Below are 23,140 nucleotides of genomic sequence, written 5' to 3'. Positions count from 1 at the left end.
CCCAAATTGACACTTTCCTTGGTACATATTGCATTTCTAGACAACATTTAGCATTAGACTGCTAGATGTGATAAGCAGTAAAATTTCAATCTGATGTTAAAAAAAAAAGAATCCAGTAAAGAAAAAGACTAAGAAACTCAGATTTTCATAGCAATCATTTCAAGACTTCAGAACAAGTGCAACTTGAAGAGCACATGTAAATTATTATCTATTTTAAAATATGATCATTTTCACTCTAATATTTTGTAGACATTCCTTTACAGTGTCCCTTTAGGCAAAATTAAGCATCAGGACTAAGCAGGCTTATGGAGAAAATATTGTAGAGGTAAACCACTCAAAAATATTCAACTTTGTAACCAGAGCTCTAACAAAAACAATCAGAATCTTAACACATCTTAGCAGTTAAACTTCCACTAGCATTTTTTTTACCCACCACTATACTCAGTCCTTTGTAGGATTAAATGCTGGGGCTCGCCATCTTCCTTTAAAATGTAGGTCCTTGAAGATACAAACTCCAAAAGAGATCAGCTTCATCAAAGTTAAAATCCCAATATTTAGAAGTATCTTTGCACCTTCTTTACCTGCACATGTAGTATCCTCAGGTATATTAAAATTCTCAAAAGTATAGTGATTCTTGGTGGCATTAAATTATTCAAAACTGACTCCAAAGAAAGGCACTTCTGTGGGATTTTTAGCAGTTTTTAAGATTTTATTTATTGCTAAGTTCTTCTCTGTAAAAGTGAAAAACTTCCCCTGATTATTTAAAGAGATATTAAATTGGAATTAACCAATAGAACTTCTGAATTATATTTACGTTATTTCCCTTTTTGTCAATCCTCGATGAATTAGTTTGTGATACAGCAACACATATTCTTTTATAGCAAAAATCTATATTTAAAGTCTTAACAGTACTTCCCAATATTTAATTTTTTTATTTAATTTTTATTATACCTTCACTGATTTATTTTCTGAAAAAAAGAAAGCAAGAGTAACATAAACAGGTAATAATATATCTATTCAACCCCACACACACACACCACAAACACACCTTAGAAGCATGTTCAAAGTGGCTCTGAATGTTATTATTTTACTTTATTTTTTAGTTCTATCATTTTTAAGATAATATTCTACAGCAGAATATTAAGAAGATATGTAAATAATCTAAAATTATTAAAATTTAATTCTCCCAGTAAATTCTAAAAAATCTACATACATTAAAAACATTATCAGAAATGTTTCACAACGGGGCACTTTATTATGTAAATATAGACCATTATAAATATATTTAAGCTACTTATGTAAAGATCATGTGTGATTTTCCTCTTCTGAAAGTTGGGCACAGCAACAAATCTTACAGAATCTTTAAAAGAGAAACTCATTTTCACATTCTGATCCTCAAATGATTTGCAATCCTGCTGGTTCAAACAGAGAAGAGTCAAGCAATCAAGTAGATTTTTACATGAAGACGAGTTCATAGATTTTTGAAATGCATGCTGAAATAAAATGTGTAGCAGGAAATAAAAATGTATAGCAAGATATGAATATTGCCTGCTTCACATTTCCTTCTGCTAGCCATGACCATGAATAAGACAATGTCCACACAGTCGCTTAAGGTCATTGACTACTGTTAATAACAACAGAGAAATTATGTCAGCTATCACTTCTTCCAAGAAAACAAAGAAACATTGTAGAGAACTTTGTTTCACAACAATCTAATTTTTATACAATATTTGGAAAATATAATTTGGACTGATGTACAATAATGTATAAAAAATTATAACAAAATATCTATACAAGTGCATTTTAGCTTAAAAAAATCTATAGTTGACCCATTTTATACATTTAAATATTTCTTCACATTAAATAATTATGACTAATCATAAAATGAAGTATAAAAGCACAAAAGTAGATTTCAACTCAGATTATCAGTCATTATCAATAAAATTCAAGTGAAGGTAAAAAATGTAAAAAGATAAAAAAAGATAGGTAGCAGTATGTGATTATATTGAATTTTATGTTTACTAAGATTAAAAAAAATGAAAATATTTATTGTAAACTGGTCAATTAACCAAAGAAATTTTCTGAGGTTACCTCTACATGTCAAATTGCAGATAAATAAAATATTAACTTAAAAAGGTTTAAGATTTTTTTTAGAAAATATATATAACTTTAATTACATAAACTTGATTGACAATTATGCTTTTTTTTTTTTTTTTTTTTTGAGATGGAGTTTCGCTCTTGTTACCCAGGCTGGAGTGCAATGGCGCGATCTCGGCTCACCGCAACCTCTGCCCTCCAGGTTCAGGCAATTCTCCTGCCTCAGCCTCCCCAGTAGCTTAGACTACAGGCACACGCCACCATGCCCAGCTAATTTGACAATTATGCTTTTATTTAGAAAAGAAAATAAACATCTACAACCCATATCAAAAGTACTAAGAACAAACTAAAAAGGGAACCTAATTAATTCTACATAGCAAAGGTCAACAATTAATGGGATAGCACTTCAGTCAAAATTAACCTAGGTGTATTTTCCTATTTTCATTCCATCTTTTTCAAAGTATTGTCTTTTATTGAAAGTATTATGTGTGTATTGTATATTTTAAAAAATTTTAAACATAAAGACTGTATTATTATATTTGCAATCAAAATATAATAAAATATGTAAAATTATATGAAGTACATCTACTTGTCAAACATGTAATTATATTATTGTTATTTTAAATTTTGTTAATATTAATATAATATTTCATTGGTAGATTGACAATATGCAATTCTTACAAAATGATGATCCAGTTACAAGTCAGTTTTTCTTTTCTCAGCTTTTGGATTCTTCACAGTTATATCTGGGATGTCAGTGCTGTCCTTTTCAGGATGTTTGTATATGAAAAATGCAATAGTAGTGAAGATGAGAGTGCATAGTTTGCAAAGAAAACCTAAATTTAAAAAAAACGCAATGATCAGATATGTCCATTTATTTAGAACAAAAATATAGGGGAAAATGCTATTTACCAAGAAAGATAAATATATTTCACCTATAAAGATATAAATTGCCCAACTGTAGAATGTAATTAATGCCTTAAAATTATATTAAGTTACTTAAAAAAAGGTTTTTAAACGTTTATGTTTTAGATTTCTTTGGTATATTATGCCCCTTCCAAATGCAAGGTGTGTTATTGCCTCATAGAATGTGTTAATTCTGAAGAATAAAATATAAATTCTGACTTTCAAAACTTAACTATCAATAGGAACTAGAGCTAAGTCATTTCATGCAGCTTTAGTCTTTTTGAAATATTCATCAATTTTCAAATACAGTAAATATTACGGAAAATTAAATAATGTAGGGTTTTTTCATTTTCATGTATCAAGTTGCAGTAAGTTAACACAACATTCATTACAAGCTTTACATAAAAATACTTGAATATTTGATGCAAATGAATCTGTTGATTCTTTTTTTTTTCTTTTGAGACAGGGTATCACTCTGTCACCCAGGCTGGAGTGCAATGGCATGCTCTCAGCTTACTGAAGCCTTGACCTTCCTGACTCAAGTGATCCTCCCACTTTAGCCTCCTGAGTAGCTGGGACTACAGCTAATTTTTGTAGTTTTTGTAGAGATGTGGTTTTGCCATGTTGTCTAGGCTGCTCTCTTGAACTCCTGGCCACAAGCAATTTGCCTGCTTTCATGTCCCAAAGGGCTGGGATTACAGACATAAGCCACTACTATGCCTGGCCTTTTTTTTTTTTTTTTTCAATCCTGAAACAGAGCCACCCTCTATTTCTGAGGCAGAGGTGCCACTAGCATAGCTCACTACAAATGAACTGCTGGGCTCAGGTGATTCTCTGGCCTCAGCCTCCTGAATAGCTGGGATTACAGGTGGTGACACCACACCTGACTAATCTTTTCTTAATGTTGGGAATTGTGCTAGAAACTTTTTTCTTTTTTAAAATTATTATTATAATACTTTAAGTTCTGGGGCACATGTGCAGAATGTTCAGGATTGCTACACAGGCCATGGTGGTTTGCTGCATCCATCCCCCATCATATACACTAGGTATTTCTCCTAATGCTATCTTTCTCCCAGCCTCCCACCCCTGATAGGCCCTGGTGTGTGATGTTTCCCTCCCTGTGTCCATGTGCTCTCATTGTTCAACATCCACTTATGTGTGAGAATATGCGGTATTTGGTTTTCTGTTCTTGTGTAAATTTGCTGAGAATGACGGTTTCTAGATTTATCCATGTCCCTGAAAAGGACATGAACTCATTCTTTTTTTTTAATGATTGCATAGTATTCCAAGTGTATATGTGCCACGTTTTCTTTACCCAGTCTATCATTCATGGGCATTTGGGTCGCTTCCAGGTCTTTGCAATCATGAACAGTGCTGCAATAAACATATGTGTGCATGTGTCTTTATAACAGAATGATTTGTAATCCTTTGGGTATATATCCAGTAGTGGGATTGCTGGGCCAAATGGTATTTCTAGTCCTAGATCCTTGAGAAATCACCACATGGTCTTCCACAAGAGTTGAACTAATTTACACTTCCACCAACAGTGTAAAAGTATCCCTATTTCTCTACATCCTTTCCAGCATCTGTTGTCTCCTGATTTTTTTTTAATGATCACTGTTCTAACTGGCCTGAGATGGTATCTAAATGTAGTTTTGCTTTACATTTATCTAATGACCAGTGGTGATGAGCATTTTTTCATGTTTGTTGGCTGCATAAATGTCTTCTTTTGAGAAGCGTCTGTTCATATCTTTCACCCACTCTCTGATGGGGCTGTTTCTTTCTTTAAATTTGTTTAAGTTCTTTGTAGATTCTGGATATCAGCCCTTTGTCAGATGGGTAGATTGCAAAAATTTTTTCTGTCGATTGCTGGTTCACTCTAATTAGTTTCTTTTACTGTGCAGAAGCTCTTTAATTAGATCTCATTTGTCTATTTTGGCTTTTATTACCATTGCTTTTGGTGTTTTAGACATGAAGCTCTTGCCCAGGCCTATGTCCTGAATGGTATTGCCTAGGTTTTCTTCTAGAGTTTTTATGGTGTTAGGTCTTGTTTTAAAATCTTTAATCCATCTGGAGTTCATTTTTGTATAAAGTGTAAGGAAGGGATCCAGTTTTAGCTTTCAGCATATGGCTAGCTAGGTTTCCCAACACCATTTATTAAATAGGGAATCCTTTCCCCTTTGCTTGTTTTTGTCAGGTTTGTCAAAGATCAGATGGTTGTAAATGTGTGACATGATTTTTGAGGCCTCTGTCCTGTTCCACTGGTCTATCTCTCTGTTTTGGTACCAGTACCATGCTGTTATTGTTATTGTAGCCTTGTAGTACACCTTGAAGTCAGGTAGCATGATGACTCCAGCTTTTTTTCTTTTTTTTTTTTTTTTTTGGCTTAGGATTTTCTTGGCTATACAGGTTCTTTCTTGGTTTCATATGAAATTTAAGGTGGTTTTTTCTGGTTCTGTGAAGTCAATGGTAGCTTGATGGGGATAGCATTGAATCTATAGATTACTTTGGGCAGTATGGCCATTTTCAGGATATTGATTCTTCCTAACCATGAGCATGGAATGTTTTTCCATCTGTTTGTATCCTCTCTTATTTCCTTGAGCAGTGGTTTATAGTTCTCCTTGAAGAGGCTCTTTACATCTCTGTTAGTTGTATTCCTGGGTATCGTATTCTCTTTGTAGCAATTGTGAATGGGAATTCACTCATGATTTGGCTCTCTGTAGAATTGGGGTCTTGCTAGGTTGTTAGGGCTGGTCTTGAACTCCTGGCCTCAAATGATCACCTTGCCTTGGCCTCCCAAAGTGTAAAATCTTTTACAGCCAAATATCAATTATCTGACATAATGGTTTCAAGATGAAAAGGAAGCATTAATGATTCTATGCCATTTATAATGATACAATAAAGTTTCAAACATTTTAAGGGAAAGAATACTATTTTTAATGATGATTGTGTCTGAGATATTTGTGACATTATACAATTGTAATATATAAGTAACACAGTAAATAATGATAGCATAGCATTCTTTTGAGAGTACAGCTTGCAAAGAAAAATTGAGCAATTTTGATAAACAAGCCAGTAATTCTTCCAAGAAAAAGGGAATTGGGGAATTGTTGCAGTAGGCAAATAATCTGAAAATGATAGGAAAAGGTAGATTAAAATCTTCTGTTTAAAGGCATGATGAGCAGACAAAGAAATGAGAAATAGATAGATTAATATATAAGGCAGGGCAGAACTTAAGTGGAGGTGATCCAAATCCTGCAACGGCTTTTTCTTTGTGGTTATTTTGTATATTGGATGGGGGCAAGAGGGTAAGATAAAAACCTTTACTTTGGCAAAAGATGCTGCTGAAGAACAAAGTTTTATTTGGCCTAACTGGGCTGAAGTGACAAAGTTGAAGATAGCAAAGGTTTCAAACAAATGGCAAGACATATGTTGGATATTAAAGCCAGCAGAGTCAGAACACTCAAAGATATGTAACCTCCTTGTGAAGCACAGGCAGGTCTACAAATGTTGTCATTGTCCACATCTAAAGTGCTACTGAAGACAAAGTTCTAATCATTTACCCTTTGAAATTTTCAAAGTCAGACTAAAGCTGCAAACTAGCCAAAAACCAGTTGAGCCAGAAATTTAATTAACTTACTGTCCACTTAGGTAGACTAACAGAAGGAAAATGTCCCTTTCTGAAGGTAAATGTTTATTACTCTATTACACAAAAGGCCTGAAATGCAATCAAATGTTGCAAGACGTATGAAAAAGCGAAGAAATACTATTTCCCATTAAAAGTGGAAGCAGTCAAAAAAAGCATACTCAGAGAAGCTCTAGCAGTTGGAATTAACAGAAAGGAACTTTAAAATAATTATGGTGAAACATAAATGTATCTACTGGAAAAGGCAGACAGTGTGCATGAAGAAATGAGAAATTTTCACTATAGAAACTGAAACTACAAAAATGAACCTTTTAAAATAACTAGAAAAAAAAAGAAAGAGAACAGAGCATCCAAGATACATGAAATAATATTAGTGGTTGCACATATATTTAAATAGAGCCCCAGAAGGAGAGGGTAGGAAAAAATGAGAAGATCAATGTTTTGAATGTGATGCCCAAATACTTTCCAAAAATGTAGAAGACATAAACTCATGGATCCGAGAAGCTCATCATACACAAAATAGTGAGAAAAAAAAAACAATGATACATAGAAAACCGTAGTTAGGCACATTGTAGTCAATTTAACAAAAGCCAAACAAAATCAAAGAGAAAATCTTGAAAAAGAATCCAAATGAAAAAGACATTACATGTTGGAAAGCAACATTACAAATGCCAGCTGACTTCTCACCAGAAACAATGTAGACCAGAACATATGTAATGTGTTTAAAGTTTTCAGTTACAGGATTCTATATTAAGCAAAAATATTGTTCAAAAAATAAACACAGACAAAATGCAGTCTCAATAAACAAAAATGTAAAATAATTCATCTCCTGCATAAAAGAAATGCTAAAAAATATGTTTTCAGGTGCCTATATTAGATAGAATATTGAAGATCTGCAGAAAGGGCCCACGTATAGATGAACCTAAAAGAATATATGTACACATACACCATAAACTTTATGAAAAAGAGCACTAATGGAGGGGGCAAAATGGGCATTAAGTAATAATAAAAATAACAATTCATCAAAAAGGCATAAAAATCCTATGCGCATGTGCCAAACAATAGGGCTTCAAAATATCTAAAGAACAAAATGGAAAAATTAAAAATAGAAATGGATTACTAGCCTAGTTGCAAATTTTAGCATTCCTCAAGTCACTACTAGAACACAAATACAAAACATGTTAGTAAAGATATAATCTGAACATGATCTGAATAATAAAAAGTGAGCTAACTGATATTATCAAAAGATAATACCAAAACTACAAAATATGCATTTCTAGGTGTACATTAATAATTCATGAGATAGAGCATCTGATAGGTCATAATAGAGGTTTCAATGAATTTCAACTTCTGTGACCCACCCAATTCCACTTTTGAGGATTTTTCCAAGAAAAACAAAATGTATGACTATGAAAACATTTGTATAAAAATGTGAGCTGGGCACCGTGGCTAGCACCTATAATTCCAAAACATTGGGAGGCAGGAGGATCACTTGAGGCGAGAAGTTCAAGATGAGCCTGGGCAACACAGTGGGACTTCCTGTTTTAAAAGTAAACAAACTAACTGGGCATGGTGGCATGGGCCTGTAATTCTAGCTGTTCAGGAGGTTGACGTGGGAGGATTCCTTGAGCACATGAGTTTGAGGTTACAATGAGCCATGATCTCCCACTCCAGCCTGGGTGACAGAGCAAGACATTGTCTTAAAAAAATATATGCATAGAAGCATCATTTATACTAACCAAACACTGTAAACAATTCAAGTGTTGTTAATTTATAAGAGAACAAATAAACTGTAGCATATTTATAAAATGAAAATCATACTCAGTAATTTCTATACAGCACATATGTCTACTGTAGAAAGAATATTCATGAATTTTCCTTGCATAAAATTAAGCAAGATAGACATGAAAAAGAGTACAGTCTTCTATTTATGTAAATTTCTATACCCAATATAACAAATATTTTTTAAAAGTCCATGCCAGGCACAGTGGCTCCTTCCTGTAATCCCAGCACTTTGGGAGTCCAAGATGGGTGGATAGCCTGAGCTCAGGAGCTCGAAATCAGCCTGGGCAACACGGTGAAACCCTGTCTCTACTAAAATACAAAAAATAGCTGGACATAATGGTGTGTGCCTGTAGTCCCAGCTAGTCAGGAGGCAGAGGCAGGAGAATTGCTTGAACCCGGGAGGTGGAGGTTGCAGTTAGCCCAGATTGTTGCCACTGCACTCCAGCCTTGGCAACAGAGTGAGACACCAAAAAAAAAAAAAAAAAATCTGAAAGGACTCCATCTGAAGAGGAGGGAAAATGACTGAAAAGTGGTCATGGGAGAAATTTCCATATTTTGTTTTGGGTGTTGTTTCCACAAGGGTACTTGATTATCAAAACCCATCAAAGCGAACTTCTAAAATCTATGTTATTTGTACTAATTACACCTCAGGTTTTTTTTTAATAAAAGAGTATTGTTTAATATATATATATATATTTGTTTAAACAGTCACACTCTGTCATCCAGGCTGGAGTGCAGGGTCTCAATCTCAGCTCACTGAAACCTCTACCTCCCAGGATCAAGTGACTCTCCTACCTCAGCTTCTTAAGTAGCTGGGAATATAGTCATCAGCCACCACACCCGGTTAATTTTTTAATACATTTTGTACGGACAGGATTTGCTCATGTTGCTCAGGCTGATCTTAAACTCTTAAGCTCAAGCTATTCACCTGCCTCAGGGCTTTCAAAGTGCTGGGATTACAGGCATGAGCCACTACATCTGGCTAATTTTTCATAATTTATATACAGACATGGTTTTGCCATACTGCCCAGACTGATCTTAAACTCTTGAGCTCAAACCGTCTGCTCACATCGGCCCTCCTCAAGTGCTGGAATTACAGGCCTGAGCCACCATACCTGACTGTTTGATATATTTTTTACAAACCAAACACAGTGTGACCATCACTTGAATCATAAATGAAATATGGTTAGCACCCTAGCAACCCTACTCATGATTCCTCAAGGTCACTAACTGATAAAAGTTAGTTTTGTTTGCTCTTGAATATATTCATATAGCAAGCCAAAATTAAGTAACTGAATACTCATTTGTGTCTGTTTTTTTCAGGTCAACATAACGTTTGTGTGATTCATCTATATTTTACGTAGTTGCGTTCTTTTTTTTTGAGATGGAGTTTCACTCTTGTATCCAGACTGGAGTGCAATGGCGCGATCTCTGCTCACTGCAACCTCCACCTCCTGGGTTCAGGCAATTCTCCTGCCTCAGCCTCCTGAGTAGCTAGGATTACAGGCATGCATCACCATGCCCAGCTAATTTTTTTGTATTTTTAGTAGAGATGGGGTCTCACCATGTTGACCAAGATGGTCTCGAGCTCTTGACCCCATGATCCACCTGCCTCGGCCTTCCAAAGTGCTTGGATTACAGTCTTGAGCCATCGCGCCCGGCCCTTAATTGTGTTCTTTACATTTTCATTGTTGTATAGAATTCCATTTTGTTCAATTTACCACAATTTATTATCCATTCAATAGCTGGTTTTTTGTTTGTTTGTTTGTGATTTTTTGAAATGGAGTTTCCCTGTTACCCAGGCTGGAGTGCAGTGGCGTGACCTTGGCTCACTGCAACCTCGGGCTCCTGGGTTCAAGCAATTCTCCTGCCTGAGCCTCTGGAGTAGCTGGGATTACAGATTATCAAACACAGATAATTTTTGTATTTTTGGTAGAGACGGGGTTTCACCATCTCTACATTTTCAAGAGGAAATCCCCCAGCCTCGACCTACCAAAGTGCTAGGATTACAGGTATGAGGCACCATCCTGGCGCATTCTATTGTTTATTGGGTACTTGATATCTACTTTTTTTTTTTTTTGCATTTTAGGTTTTGGGGTACATGTGCAGAACATGCAAGATAGTTGCATAGGTACACACATGGCAGTGTGTTTTGCTTAGAATTGACTTGGCTATGCAGGCTCTCTTTTGGTTCCATATGAAGTTCATGGTGGTTTTTTCCAGTTCTGTGAAGAAAGTCAATGGTAGCTTGATGAGGATAGCATTGATTGTGTAAATTACTTAGGGCAGTATAACCATTTTCACGATATTGATTCTTCCTAACCATGAACGTGGAATGTTTCTTTATCTGTTTGTGTTCTCTCTTATTTCGGTGAGCAGTGGTTTGTAGTTTTCCTTGAAGAGGTCCCTTACGTTCCTTGTGAGTTGTATTCCTAGGTATTTTATTCTTTTTGTAGCAATTGTGAATGGCAGTTCATTCTTGATTTGGCTCTCTTTAATCTGTTATTGGTGTATAGGAATGCTTGTGATTTTTGCACATTGATTTTATATCCTGAGACTTTGCTGAAGTTGCTTATCAGTTTCAGGAGTTTTTGGGCTGAGACGATGGGGTCTTCTAGGTATACTATCATGTCGTCTGCAAATAGAGACAATTTGGCTTCCACCTTTCCTATTTGAATACCCTTTATTTCTTTTTCTTGCCTGATTACTCTGACTAGAACTTCAAGTACTAAATTGAATAGAAGTGGTGAAAGAGGGCATCCTTGTCTAGTGCCAGATTTCAAAGGAAATGCTTCCAGTTTTTGCCCATTCCATGTGATATTGGCTGTTGGTTTGTCATAAATAGCTTTTATTACTTTGAGAAATGTTCCATCAATACCGAGTTTATTGAAGGTTTTTACCATAATGGGCTGTTGAATTTTGTCAAAGGCCTTCTCTGCATCAATTGAGATAATCATGTGGTTTTTGTTTTTGGTTCGGTTTATGTGGTGAATTATGTTTATAGACTTGCGTATGTTGAACCAGCCTTGCATCCCTGGGATGAGTCCTACTTGATTATGATGGATAAGCTTTTTGATGTGCTCTTGCAATAGGCTGGCCAGTATTTTATTGAAGATTTTTGCATCTTTGTTCATCATGGATATTGGCCTGAAGTTTTCTTTTCTTGTTGGGTCTCTGCCGGGTTTTGGTGTCAGGATGATGTTGGTCTCATAAAATGATTTGGGAAGGATTCCCTCTTTTTGAATTATTTGGAATAGTTTCAGAAGGAATGGTACCAGCTCCTCTTTGTGTGTCTGGTAGAATTCGGCTGTGAACCCATCTGGACCTCGGCTTTTTTTGTGTGGTAGGCTCTTAATTGCTGGCTCGACTTCAGACCTTGTTATTAGTCTATTCATAGTTTCAGCTTCCTCCTGATTTAGGCTTGGGAGGGCACAGGTGTCCAGGAATTTATCCATTTCTTCCAGGTTTACTAGTTTACGTGCATAGAGTTGTGTGTAATATTTTCTGATGATGGCTTGAATTTCTGTGGAATCTGTGGTGACTTCCCCTTTATCATTTTTTATTGCATCTATTTGGTTGTTCTCTCTTTTCTTTTTAATCAATCTGGCTAGTGGTCTATTTTGTTGATCTTTTCAAAAAACTAGCTCTTGGATTTATTGATTTTTTGAAGGGTTTTTCGTGTCTCTATCTCCTTCCGTTCTGCTCTGATCTTAGTTATTTCTTGTCTTCTGCTGAGTTTTGAGTTTTTTTGATCTTGCTCCTCTAGCTCTTTCAATTTTTATGATAGGGTGTCAATTTTGGATCTCTTCATTCTCCTCATATGGGCACTTATTGCTATATATTTTCCTCTAGAGACTGCTTTAAATGTGTCCCAGAGAATCTGGCATGTTGTGTCTTCGTTCTCATTGGTTTCGAAGAACTTCTTTATTTCTGCCTTTGTTTCATTGTTTATCCAGTCAACATTCAAGAGCCAGTTGTTCAGTTTCCATGAAGCTGTGGGGTTCTGGGTTGGTTTCTGAATTCTGAGTTCTAACTTGATTGCACAGTCTGAGAGACTGTTTGTTATGATTTCAGTTGTTTTGCATTTGCTGAGGAGTGCTTTACTTCCAATTATGTGGTCAATTTTAGAGTAGGTGTGATGTGGTGCTGAGAAGAATGTATATTCTGTGGTTTTGGGGTGGAGAGTTCTGTAAATGTCTATCAGATTTGCTTGTTCCAGGTCTGAGTTCAAGCCCTGGATATCCTTGTTGATTTTCTGTCTGGTTGATCTGTCTAATATTGACAGTGGAGTGTTAAAGTCTCCCACTAATATTGTGTGTGAGTCTAAGTCTTTTTGTAAGTCATTTATGTATCTGGGTGCTCCTGTATTGGGTCCATATATGTTTAGGATCATTAGCTCTTTTTGTTGTATCAATCCTTTTACCATTATGTAATGGCCTTCTTTGTCTCTTTTGATCTTTGTTGCTTTAAAGTCTATTTATCAGAGATGAGAATTGCAACTCCTGCTTTTTTTTTTTTTGCTCTTTATTTGCTTCGTAAATCTTCCTCCATCCTTTTATTTTGAGACTTTGTGTATCCTTGCATGTGAGATGGGCTTCCTGGATACAGCACACTGGTGGGTTTTGGATTTTTATCCAATTTGCCAGTCTGTGTCTTTTGATTGGTGCATTTAGTCCATTTATGTTTAAGGTTAATATTGTTATGTGTGAATTTGATACTGCCATATTGATGCTATCTGGCTGTTTTGCCCATTAGTTGTTGTAGATTCTTCATTATGTTGATGCTCTTTAGCATTTAGTGTGATTTTGGAATGGCTGGTACTGGTTGTTCCTCTCTATGTGTAGTGCCTCTTTCAGAAGCTCTTGTAAAGCAGGCCTGGTGGTGACAAAATCTGAGTACTTGCTTGTTTGCAAAGGATTTTATTTTTCCTTCACTTACGAAGCTCAGTTTGGCAGGATATGAAATTCTGAGTTGAAAGTTGTTTTCTTTAAGAATGTTGAATATTGGCCCCCACTCTCTTCTGGCTTGTAGTGTTTCTGCCGAGAGATGTGCTGTGAGTCTGATGGGCTTCCCTTTGTGGGTGACCCGACTTTTCTCTCTGGCTGCCCTTAGTATTTTCTCTTTTATTTCAACCTTGTTGAATCTGACGATTATGTGCCTTGGGGTTGCTCTTCTTGCAGAATATCTTTGTGGTGTTCTGTGTATTTCCTGTAATTGAATGTTGGCCTCTCTTGCTATGTGGGGGAAATTTTCCTTGATAATGTCCTGAAGAGTATTTTCCAGCTTGGATTCATTCTCTTCGTCACATTTTGGTACACCTATCAAACGTAGGTTAGGTCTCTTCACATAATCCCACATTTCTTGGAGACTTTGTTCATTCCTTTTTGCGCTTTCGTCTCTGATTTTGGTTTCTCAATTTATTTCATTGAGTTGATCTTCGACTTCTGATATTTTTTCTTCTGCTTGGTCAATTTGGCTATTGAAACTTGTGCATGCTTCGCGAAGTTCTCGTATTGTGTTTTTCAGCTCCTTCAATTCATTCATATTCCTTTCTAAGGTATCCGTTCTTGTTATCGTTTCCTCGAATCTTTTTTCAAATCTTTTTTCAAGGTTCTTAGTTTCTTTGCATTGATTTAAAACATGTTCTTTTAGCTCACAGAAGTTTCTCATTATCCACCTTCTGAAGTCTAATTTCGTCATTTCATCACAGTCATTCTCCGTCCAGGTTTGTTCCCTTGCTGGTGAGGACTTTTGGTCCTTTCTAGGAGGCGAGGTGTTCTGATTTCGGGTTCTTTCCTTTTTTTTTGCGCTGGTTTCTTCCTATTTTTGTGGATTTATCCACCTGTCATCTGTGTAGTTGCTGACTTTTTGATTGGGTCTCTGAGTGGACTCCCAGATTGTTGATGATGAAGTATTTCTGTTACTTGGTTTTCTTTCTACCAGTCTAGCCCCTCCACTGTATGACTGCTGAGGTTCACTCCAGGCCCTGCTTGTCTGGGGTGCACCTATAGCAGCTGCAGAACAGTGAAGGATGCTACCAGTTTCTTTTTCTGCTATCTTTGTCCCAGAATGATGCCTGCCAAATGTCAGTCTTCTGGATATAGAGGGGTCAGGGAGCTGCTTGAGGAGACAGTCTGTACTTTATAGGAGCTCAAGTGCTGAGCTGTGAGCTCTGTTGTTCATTCAGGGCTGTTAGGCTGCCACATTTAATTCTGCTGCAACAGAACTCATTAAAAAACCCTTTTTTTCTCAGATGCTCTGTCTCAGGGGGGTTCAGGCTTTCTTTGTGAGTGTCTGTTGTGCTGTCCTGCCCAGCTAGGAGGCAGACTAGTCACTATGTGCCTGCCGAGGCTCCGCCCTGCCGGTGTGAGGTTCACCCTGTTGCTGCAGGTTCTGCCCTTCTGTTGCGGTCTCTGCCCTGCTGCCACAAGCCACACCCTGTGGCGGAGTCTCTCTGTTGTAGTGGGTTGCCTCGGCAACAACAGGCTACGTCAGCAATGGGCGTGTACCTCAGTAGGGGCAGATTTCCTTGGTAATGGTGGACGCCCCTCCCCCACGGAGCTGCACCGTACTGAGTTCAGCTGTGCCCTAAGGGAACCTCTCTACTGGGAGCGTTTGGAATCTCCATTTTGTTTATCCCACTGCGCTAACCCAAACGCTGTTTTCCTGGAATCTCCTGGGCTGGCTCACTTTCCAAGTCCCATTCAGTCTCAAGTTCAGCCCTCTCAAGTCTCAGATTGCCAGTTCAACAAGGCACCCGGGCCAGAGCGCTTTGTGCAGAGCGCTGTGTAACGCCACTGCTGGCCACATCGGCTGCTGGCTGCACCAGCCAAAACCTCTGCCTGCTGTCCCGCATCTCTTTTATACCTTGGAATTTCCCCATTCTGTGGGCAACAAAGGTCCGTGTGGAAATGTGGCCCTGACCCACCCTCTCCGTGCATTCACCGAGAGCTTCAATCCTGGGTTGTTCTCACTGCGGCATCTTGAGTCCTCCCTCATCTCTATATGTATTTTTAAGGATTTTTTAAAATCACAAAATGATGTTACATTTTGTCAAATATTTTTTCTTCACCTATTGAAATTATTATATTATTTTTATCCTTTATTTTTTTAATATGGCATATCACATTAACTGATTTGTACATATTAAGCCGTCATTGCACCTCAGGAATAAATCCCTCTCAATCATAATATATGATCCTTTTAAATGTATTGTTGAATTCAATTTGTTAGTATTTTCTTGAGGATTTTGGCATCTGTGTTCATCAGGAATATTGGCCCATAATTTTATTTTCTCTGAGTGTTTTCATCTAACTTTGATATCAGGGTAATTCTGGTCTCATGAAATGAATTTAGAAGTGTTTCTTCCTCTTCTATTTTTTTTTTTTAATTTTGAGAAAGGTTAGTATTTTTTTTCTTTAAATATTTCGCAGAATTAACCAGTGAAGTCATCAGCTCCTGGGCTTTTCTTTGTTGGGATATTTTTGATTGCTGATTCAACTCCTAACTCATTATTGGTCTAAGCAGATTTTCTACTTATTCATGATTATGTCTTTGTGAAGTTTTATGTTCATAGGAATTTGTTCATATTATCTAGCTCATCCAATATGATGTCCAAGTTTTTATAATAGTCCAATGATCCTTTTTATTTATGTTGCATAAGTTGCAATTTGTTGCCTTTTATTTATAATTTTATTTATTTGAGTTTTCTGTCTGTTTTTCTTAGTCTAGCTAATGGTTTGTCAGTTTCCTTTATTTAGCCACAATCCAATGCCTAATTTTGTTGGTTTTTTTCTATTGTTTTTCTAATCTCTATTTCATTGACATTTGCTCTGATTTTTATTTCTTTTTTCTGCTGACTTTGGGCATAGCTTGTCCTTTTTTGACCCTTGTTCCTTGAGGTGTAACATTAGATTCAGCCCGTCTGTAATATTTGATTAGAGATTGTAACCTATTTACATTTAAAGTAATTATTGAGAGTTAAGGACTCACAAGTGCCATTTTTTAATTGCTTTCTGTTTTCTGACTCTTGTTTTCCTATGCTCCATTCTTTTTTCCTTGCAGTCTTCCTTTGTGAAGACTTTTTTTGCAGTGGTATGCTTCTTTTTAAAATCTTTTTAACTTTTTTATATTTTAAGCATTTACACCTTATTTTTCACAATGTCTACTTACCATAGGTCTTAAATAAAGTATTTTAGAGGTATAACTGTTTTATGCTGATAACCACTTAACTTCCATTGCATATGAAAACCTACTTCTTGGGCTGGGCACGGTGGCTCAAGCCTGTAATCCCAGCACTTTGGGAGGCTGAGGCGGGTGGATCACAAGGTCAAGAGATCAAGACCATCCTGGTCAACATGGTGAACCCCATCTCTACTAAAATACAAAAAATTAGCTGGGCATGGTGGTGCATGCCTGTAATCCCAGCTACTCAGGAGGCTGAGGCAGAAGAATTGCCTGAACCAGGAGGCGGAGGTGGCGGTGAGCCAAGATCGCGCCATTGCACTCCAGCCTGGGTAACAAGGGCGAAACTCCATCTCAAAAAACAAAAAAACCTACTTCTTTTCATCCCACAGTTACGTAACATATTACTGTAGCTGTAGATATTTTTAATATTTTTGTTAAGTTTCATAGTACAGTTAAAATGATTTAATCACCATCATTCTAGTATTAGAGTATTCTAAATTTGACTATATATTTGACCATGTATTTATATTTACTACTGAGTTTTATACTTTTACATGTTTTCATTTGGTTAGTTAGCAAGATTTCAATTCAACCTTAAGAACTCCATTTAGCATTTCTTCCTCTTTTTTATTAAACAGACAAAAAAAACTAGATACACTCCACAGGGGTGAGCAGGCCTGAGCATCAGGGCTTAAGATCCTCTCTAGCATTTCTTGCAAGTCAGATCTAGTGATGATGAAATCCCTCAGTTTTTATTTTTCTGGGTCATCCTTCACCTTTATTTCTGATGGATGGACTTCTCAGGTGTAATATTCCTATCTGGCAGTTTCTTTCTTTCAGCACATTAAATATATTATTCTACTGTCTTTTGGCCTGCAAAATTTCTGCTTATAATCTTATAGAGTTTCCCTTATGTGTGATGAATTACTATTTTCTTATTGCTTTCAAAATTATCTTCTTGTCTTTGACTTTCAAGAATTTGATTATAATGTCTCATTGAAGAGTTCCTTACATCTTATCTATTTGGTGGTCCTAGCACTCCATGGATCTGGATATTCATTTCTCTCTCCAGATTTGGGAAGTTTTCTGTCATTATTTCTTTAAATAGACTTTCCACTGCTTTCTTTGTTCCTTCTGGGACTCTCACAATGCATAGATTGGTTTGCTTCATGGTGTTTCATAATTCCAATAGGCTTTCCTTCATATTTACATCATTTACTCCTCTGACTGGGTAATTTTGAATGCCCTGCCTTCAAACTCCTTGATTCTTTCTTCTGCTTGATCTACATTGCTGTTGAAGTTCTCTATGAAATTTTTCAGTTCAATTATTGTGTTATTTAGCTCTAGAATTAATTTTGTTTTATGGCTTGTATCTATTGTATTTCTCATCTTGTTTGTGTATTATTTTTCTGATTTTGTATACTTGTCTGTGTACTTTTGTAGCTTACTAAACTTCAAGATAACTGATTTGAATTATGTGTCAGGCAGTTCATAAGCCTCCATTTCTCTCCTGCTTTTTGTTTCTTTTTTTTTGAATGGCATCTGACTGTGTTGTCTAGGCTGATCTTGAATTCCTAGGCTCAAGTGATCCTCCTGCCTCAGCCTTTTGCCAAGCCTCTCAAGTAACTGGAATTACAGATACACAACACCACACCTGGTGAGTCTCCATTCTTTAGAGTCAGTTACTCGTGTTTTGTTTTGTTCCTTTGGTGGTGTCATGTTTTCCTGATTATTTTTAATCCTGTGCCCATGCATTGGAGTCTGTACTTTTGAAGAAGTAGGCAATTATTCCAGTCTTTACATACTTGACTGACCCAGTGCCTGGGTCAGCAGATGGGCTGGTTTGATACATGGGTCTATGGGAGCTGACCTAAAGCCTAGATCCATTGAGATGGGCCTAGATCCTGTGTTCACCTTGGCTAGCCTGGTGCCAAGGTCCACTGAGATGAACATTTGACTGAGCCCATGAGGGCAGTCCCAGATCCTGAGTTTGTGGGGGCCAACCTCAAGCCTTAGTTCATGGGGATTGAGATGGTGCTGGGGCAAGTCTTGAGTATCATTGGGGTGGGCCTTGTTTCTGCATCTGCAGAGGTGTTTCTAAAGCCTGGGTCTCCAGGGGACAGGACAGCATCAAAGTCTACTGGAGTGAGCCTGGACCCTATATCCATTGGAACCTAGGGCTAGGGGGATCACTCTGGATCCTGGAAACACAGGGGACAGGCCTGAAACCTGTATCTGCTAGGGCTGGTCTGGAAGTTGGGTCTGTGAGTATCAGCCTGGTGCCTCAAGCTGCAAGTACCCAGCCCAGTGCCTAGGGCTGCAGATACTGGTCTGAAGCTAAGGTTCTTGTGAGCCAGGCTTATGCAACACAGACTGGGGGAATAGTCTGTGGGTGCCAGCCTGAAGTGCAGGGCTATGGGAGTCAGCCTGTAGTTGAGGCAGGCCTGGAGACTCCTCCACAGGTCTCTGACTAGAGCCTGGTTGTAAGGGGATCAGCCTAGAGCTGTATTTTACTGAGGCAGACTTGGTTTCTAGTCAATGGCAAAGTCAGATTCTTGCTTAAAGTTCATTCCTTCACATGGAGGGTATCACTCTGCACTATTCTGCCAGACTTGGGGGAAGGGTGATGCGGGTCATGCATAACTATACCTCCTATCCTCCTCAATGTGTCTTTTCTTATTTCTCTGCTACATCCAGGTGCTGTATTCTCTCAATGTAATTTCTGTAGCTCTTCCGAAGGTATGTTCACATATGGATGGTAAAATAAATGTTTCTGTGAAGAAATAAGTGCTGAAAATTCCTATTCCTCAGTCTTGCTAATGTCTTCCAATCCCTGGAATTCTAATTCAGGGCCTCAGAATGTATATTTTTAATAAGAACACCAAGCGATTCTGAGTCATATAACAAATTAAATATGTTTAAAAATATACTGGCTTACACTAAATTCCCACACATGCATAGTATTGCAGTTTTCTATCTTTGCATAGATTTTCCATCTGACCATTTTATAATTATTTATGTTCTTTATTACTCACATCTCCTTTCAATAGCACTTTACTGGAATTTCTTCTAAGTTCACCAACTTTGTCAAATACCTACTGTGAAACAGGTAACCAGGTGACAATTATATCTAAAATAAAAATTTAAAGTCTCTGCAAAGTTTTAAGACTTCCTTAGAAACAATTCCTATTTTTGTTGAATTACCTCCAACAAGTTAATTTTGACTTCTCAAATGTCATGTTACTCTTTGATTTTTTAAATTTTTACTCAGTTTTCATTGTAGGTGAAGCTTGCTGAATAAATGACTTCAGAATTGGAAGGCATTGCTCTATACTTTTATGAAATAAATATTTGTTACTCTTAAATATTAGAGACTATCATTATGTTTTTTTTGAATTATTGAATCTACTCAGTGAAACCACAATACATGTAAACACTTTAAAGTATTTATAACACAAAGCGTATTTATACAATACAATCATTTAATGTTCACTCTGATTAAGACTGCAGAAATTATGCAGTACAATATCCTCACATAACAGATGAATAAATTGTGATTCAGGAAGATTTGATAAGTTTTCTTAAGTAATAAAAACATGTCTAGACTTTCCCAACACTTTGACCACATCTCATACCACCATGGCATCTTGATTCCCTATACCTTTTATGTATTCAGCAAATACTGAATGACTACTGTGTTCTAGGCATTGCTATATCATTGAACAAAAAAGAAAATACAAAGTGTGGATTTAACTGAAATAAGAGTAGCATGATGTTCTCCAATGATGCAAAAATTTTGTTCAAACTTATCCAACCTTTTACTGTGGAGGTAGAAAGGGTTACAATGTCAAGAGATTTGTTTGTACATGGGCAAAATTATTTCCTAAAACTAAAATTCTGCTTATTATCATTCCTTATTTGGAAAAGATTATGTATTTAATGCACTGACTCAAACACCTAAATTCTATGGCACTTAGTTTCTAAAATATTTACTATATAACTAGATAATCCTCCTTTTTTAATTTTTTGTTTTTGAGAGAGTCTCACTCTGTCATTCAGGCTGGCACAATAATGACTCACTGTAGCCTCGACCTTGCAAGCTCAAGAGAGCCTCTCACCTCTGAATAGCATGTGACAATATGCTTATATATTTTTTAATTTTTTAAAAGTTTATTTGTAGAGATGCGGTCTCACTCTGTTGTGCAGGCTAAGCCTCCTTTACTCATCAAAGTACTTACTTCATTCACAGTTTATTATAATTCTACCTTACTATAAACAACCATAAGTCTTAAAAATAATTTTATTTCTCTGCATTTCCTTAATATGTATCACTTACATATTCCTACCAGTAGGTAAGCCATTTTTGTCGGGTTATATATCCAACATTGCCCTGTGCGTCCACATTTATTAGTGTCTCGAAAAATACAAGAACTTTCTCTTGATGTTTTAAAGAGTAATGGTCCAGGAATAGTCGCTATGAGAAATGCAATGATTAAAATTCTTTATGAAAACACTGTAGGTCAGGATTAAAATTATTTTCTCTTAAACATGTAATGCACACATACATAATATATATGAATGATGAATCATCATTCAAAACATATCACTTAAATTACGTAAAATTTATTTGTAGATAGAATTGTTAATCATTGGAAACAATGTGAGTATTCAGAAAAAATCCATATCCCTATAGGTATGAAACAATTGGTAGTTTTGCATCTGTTTAGAATGTTGTACATTTCATTATTTAGATGACATTTCAATTTTTTTTTACTTTTGTGTGAAAAACTTAGGAGAAAGTACTTAAAACAGAGTTACCAAATACTGATTTTGTGAAGTTAGCATGTAATCAAAGATCTCTAACTGTGACATTTTCAACTACTGAAAAAATGAGTTTGCAAATATATATCTGTTTTTATCAGGACATTGAGAAAAATAACTGAAAATGCAAATACACTGGTGTGTTTATAGTAGCCCCAGATTCAGATGACCTCAAATCCAGAGGACCAGCTGTGCTGCCTGAGGGAAACCTCTACATAGTCTCAGACAAAATCTCCACAGCAACAATGTTACTTTCAGCCAAAAGTAAGTGAAAAGTCACACACACAGACACACACAGTTGCCCCAAACACACCAGATTCAAATTCTCAGAACTAAAATCTCTGATGATTGATCATCTTTCTTAAGCAAGTATCAGAACCTTCTTGCCTAAACAACTCTTGATTCTTGCCAATCCGCATTATCTAGATTCACTCCTTTTGGTGAGTGATAGCACTCTTTTTTATAATTGCTCAAGGTTAAAAAAAATAGACAACTATTCATTTTTTCTATTTTTTACCATCTTTTCCCAATCCATCATACATCTTTGTAACACTAATTCCAAAGATATTTTGGATATACTGTTTTTACTCTATCTCTACTACAAACCCTAAATCCACTTTAATTCTTTTTTTTTTTTTTCTTTTGAGACAAAGTCTTGCTCTGTCATTCAGGCTGGAGTGTAGTGGTATGATCTCCGCTCACTGCAACCTGTCTACCAGGTTCAAGATATTCTCATGCCTCAGCCTCCCAAGTGGCCAGGATTACAGATGCCTGCCTCCATGCCCAGCTAATTTTTCTATTTTAGTAGAGATGGGGTTTTACCATGTTGGCCAGGCTGGTCTCAAACTCCTGACCTCAGGTGATCCACCAGCCTCAGCCTCCCAAAGTGCTGGGGTTACAAGAGTGAGCCACCACACCCAGCCTAATGTAATTTTTAGACTTCAGCAAAAGCCTTCCTTTTCTTTTCCTCCACATTTATTTTCTGTATCTTTTCCTCTATCAGCAGAGTTACCTTTAACTTTTTTATTTTTAAAATTATTATTATCATTATTAGAGAGAGTCTTATTTTATTGCCAAAGCTGGTCTCCAACTTCTGGCCTCAAGGAATCCTCCCTCCTCAGCATCCCAAAGTGCTGGGATCACAAATGTAAGCACTGTGCCTAGCCAGTGTTATCTTTTAAATGTAAATCAAATAATATCTATCATCTGCTTAAAATTATCTGGTAGAAAAACCCTGAACTATCTATAGACCGTTTATGTCTACAATATTTAATATCATCTTAATTTACTCTCTTCCATTCAAAAATACATCAGCCTCACTGGCTCCCCTTCTGATGCAAGAAACTTCCTATGTGCTGACTATTTCCTATGCTACCTCTTCCATTACAAATATCTGATCTAGTGAATCATTGTCCAAAACAAAAATATTCTCTAATTTTTCCCAGTTAAAAAAGCTAATTTTAAACATGTAGATCTAGCTATAAAATGATGTCTCTGATCCCTATCAGAGCCACACTTAGATTTTTCTACATTTTTTTATTATATGTCTTTCAGTCTTCAATCCATGAACTTAGTCAATCAGAGGTTCTAAAATGGTCATAATGGGCATTTGAAATCTAGTTTTTGCTATTTAAGGAAGTCAAAGAAAATAGCACATTACCCCCCAACATTTATTTGTTCTCAGAAACAAATAAGAAC

General features: G+C 36.5%; 1 protein-coding gene across 2 annotated transcripts in view; it reads right to left on the bottom strand.

The window, feature by feature from the left end:
* Positions 1-1,232: 1,232 nt before the first annotated feature.
* SLCO6A1 (solute carrier organic anion transporter family member 6A1) overlaps positions 1,233-23,140 on the bottom strand; it is a 144,001-nt gene continuing 122,093 nt past the window's right edge. The window contains exons 12-14 of one of the 2 annotated variants that reach the window (XM_035291167.3): positions 20,958-21,095; positions 2,779-2,933; positions 1,233-1,412 (exon numbers count right to left, since the gene is read on the bottom strand). In XM_035291167.3, coding sequence (XP_035147058.2) covers positions 2,794-2,933; positions 20,958-21,095 — 278 coding nt within the window. In that variant the 3' untranslated portion in view covers positions 1,233-1,412; positions 2,779-2,793. The remainder of the gene's footprint in view (positions 1,413-2,778; positions 2,934-20,957; positions 21,096-23,140) is intronic. The other variant, XM_078365866.1, reaches the window with a different exon arrangement.

The sequence above is a fragment of the Callithrix jacchus genome, chromosome 2 (genome assembly GCF_049354715.1).
Source record: "Callithrix jacchus isolate 240 chromosome 2, calJac240_pri, whole genome shotgun sequence".
NCBI classification, from domain to species: domain Eukaryota; kingdom Metazoa; phylum Chordata; class Mammalia; order Primates; family Cebidae; genus Callithrix; species Callithrix jacchus.
The sequence above is the reverse complement of the archived record's forward strand: the minus strand, read 5'-3'. Positions and strand labels throughout refer to the sequence as shown.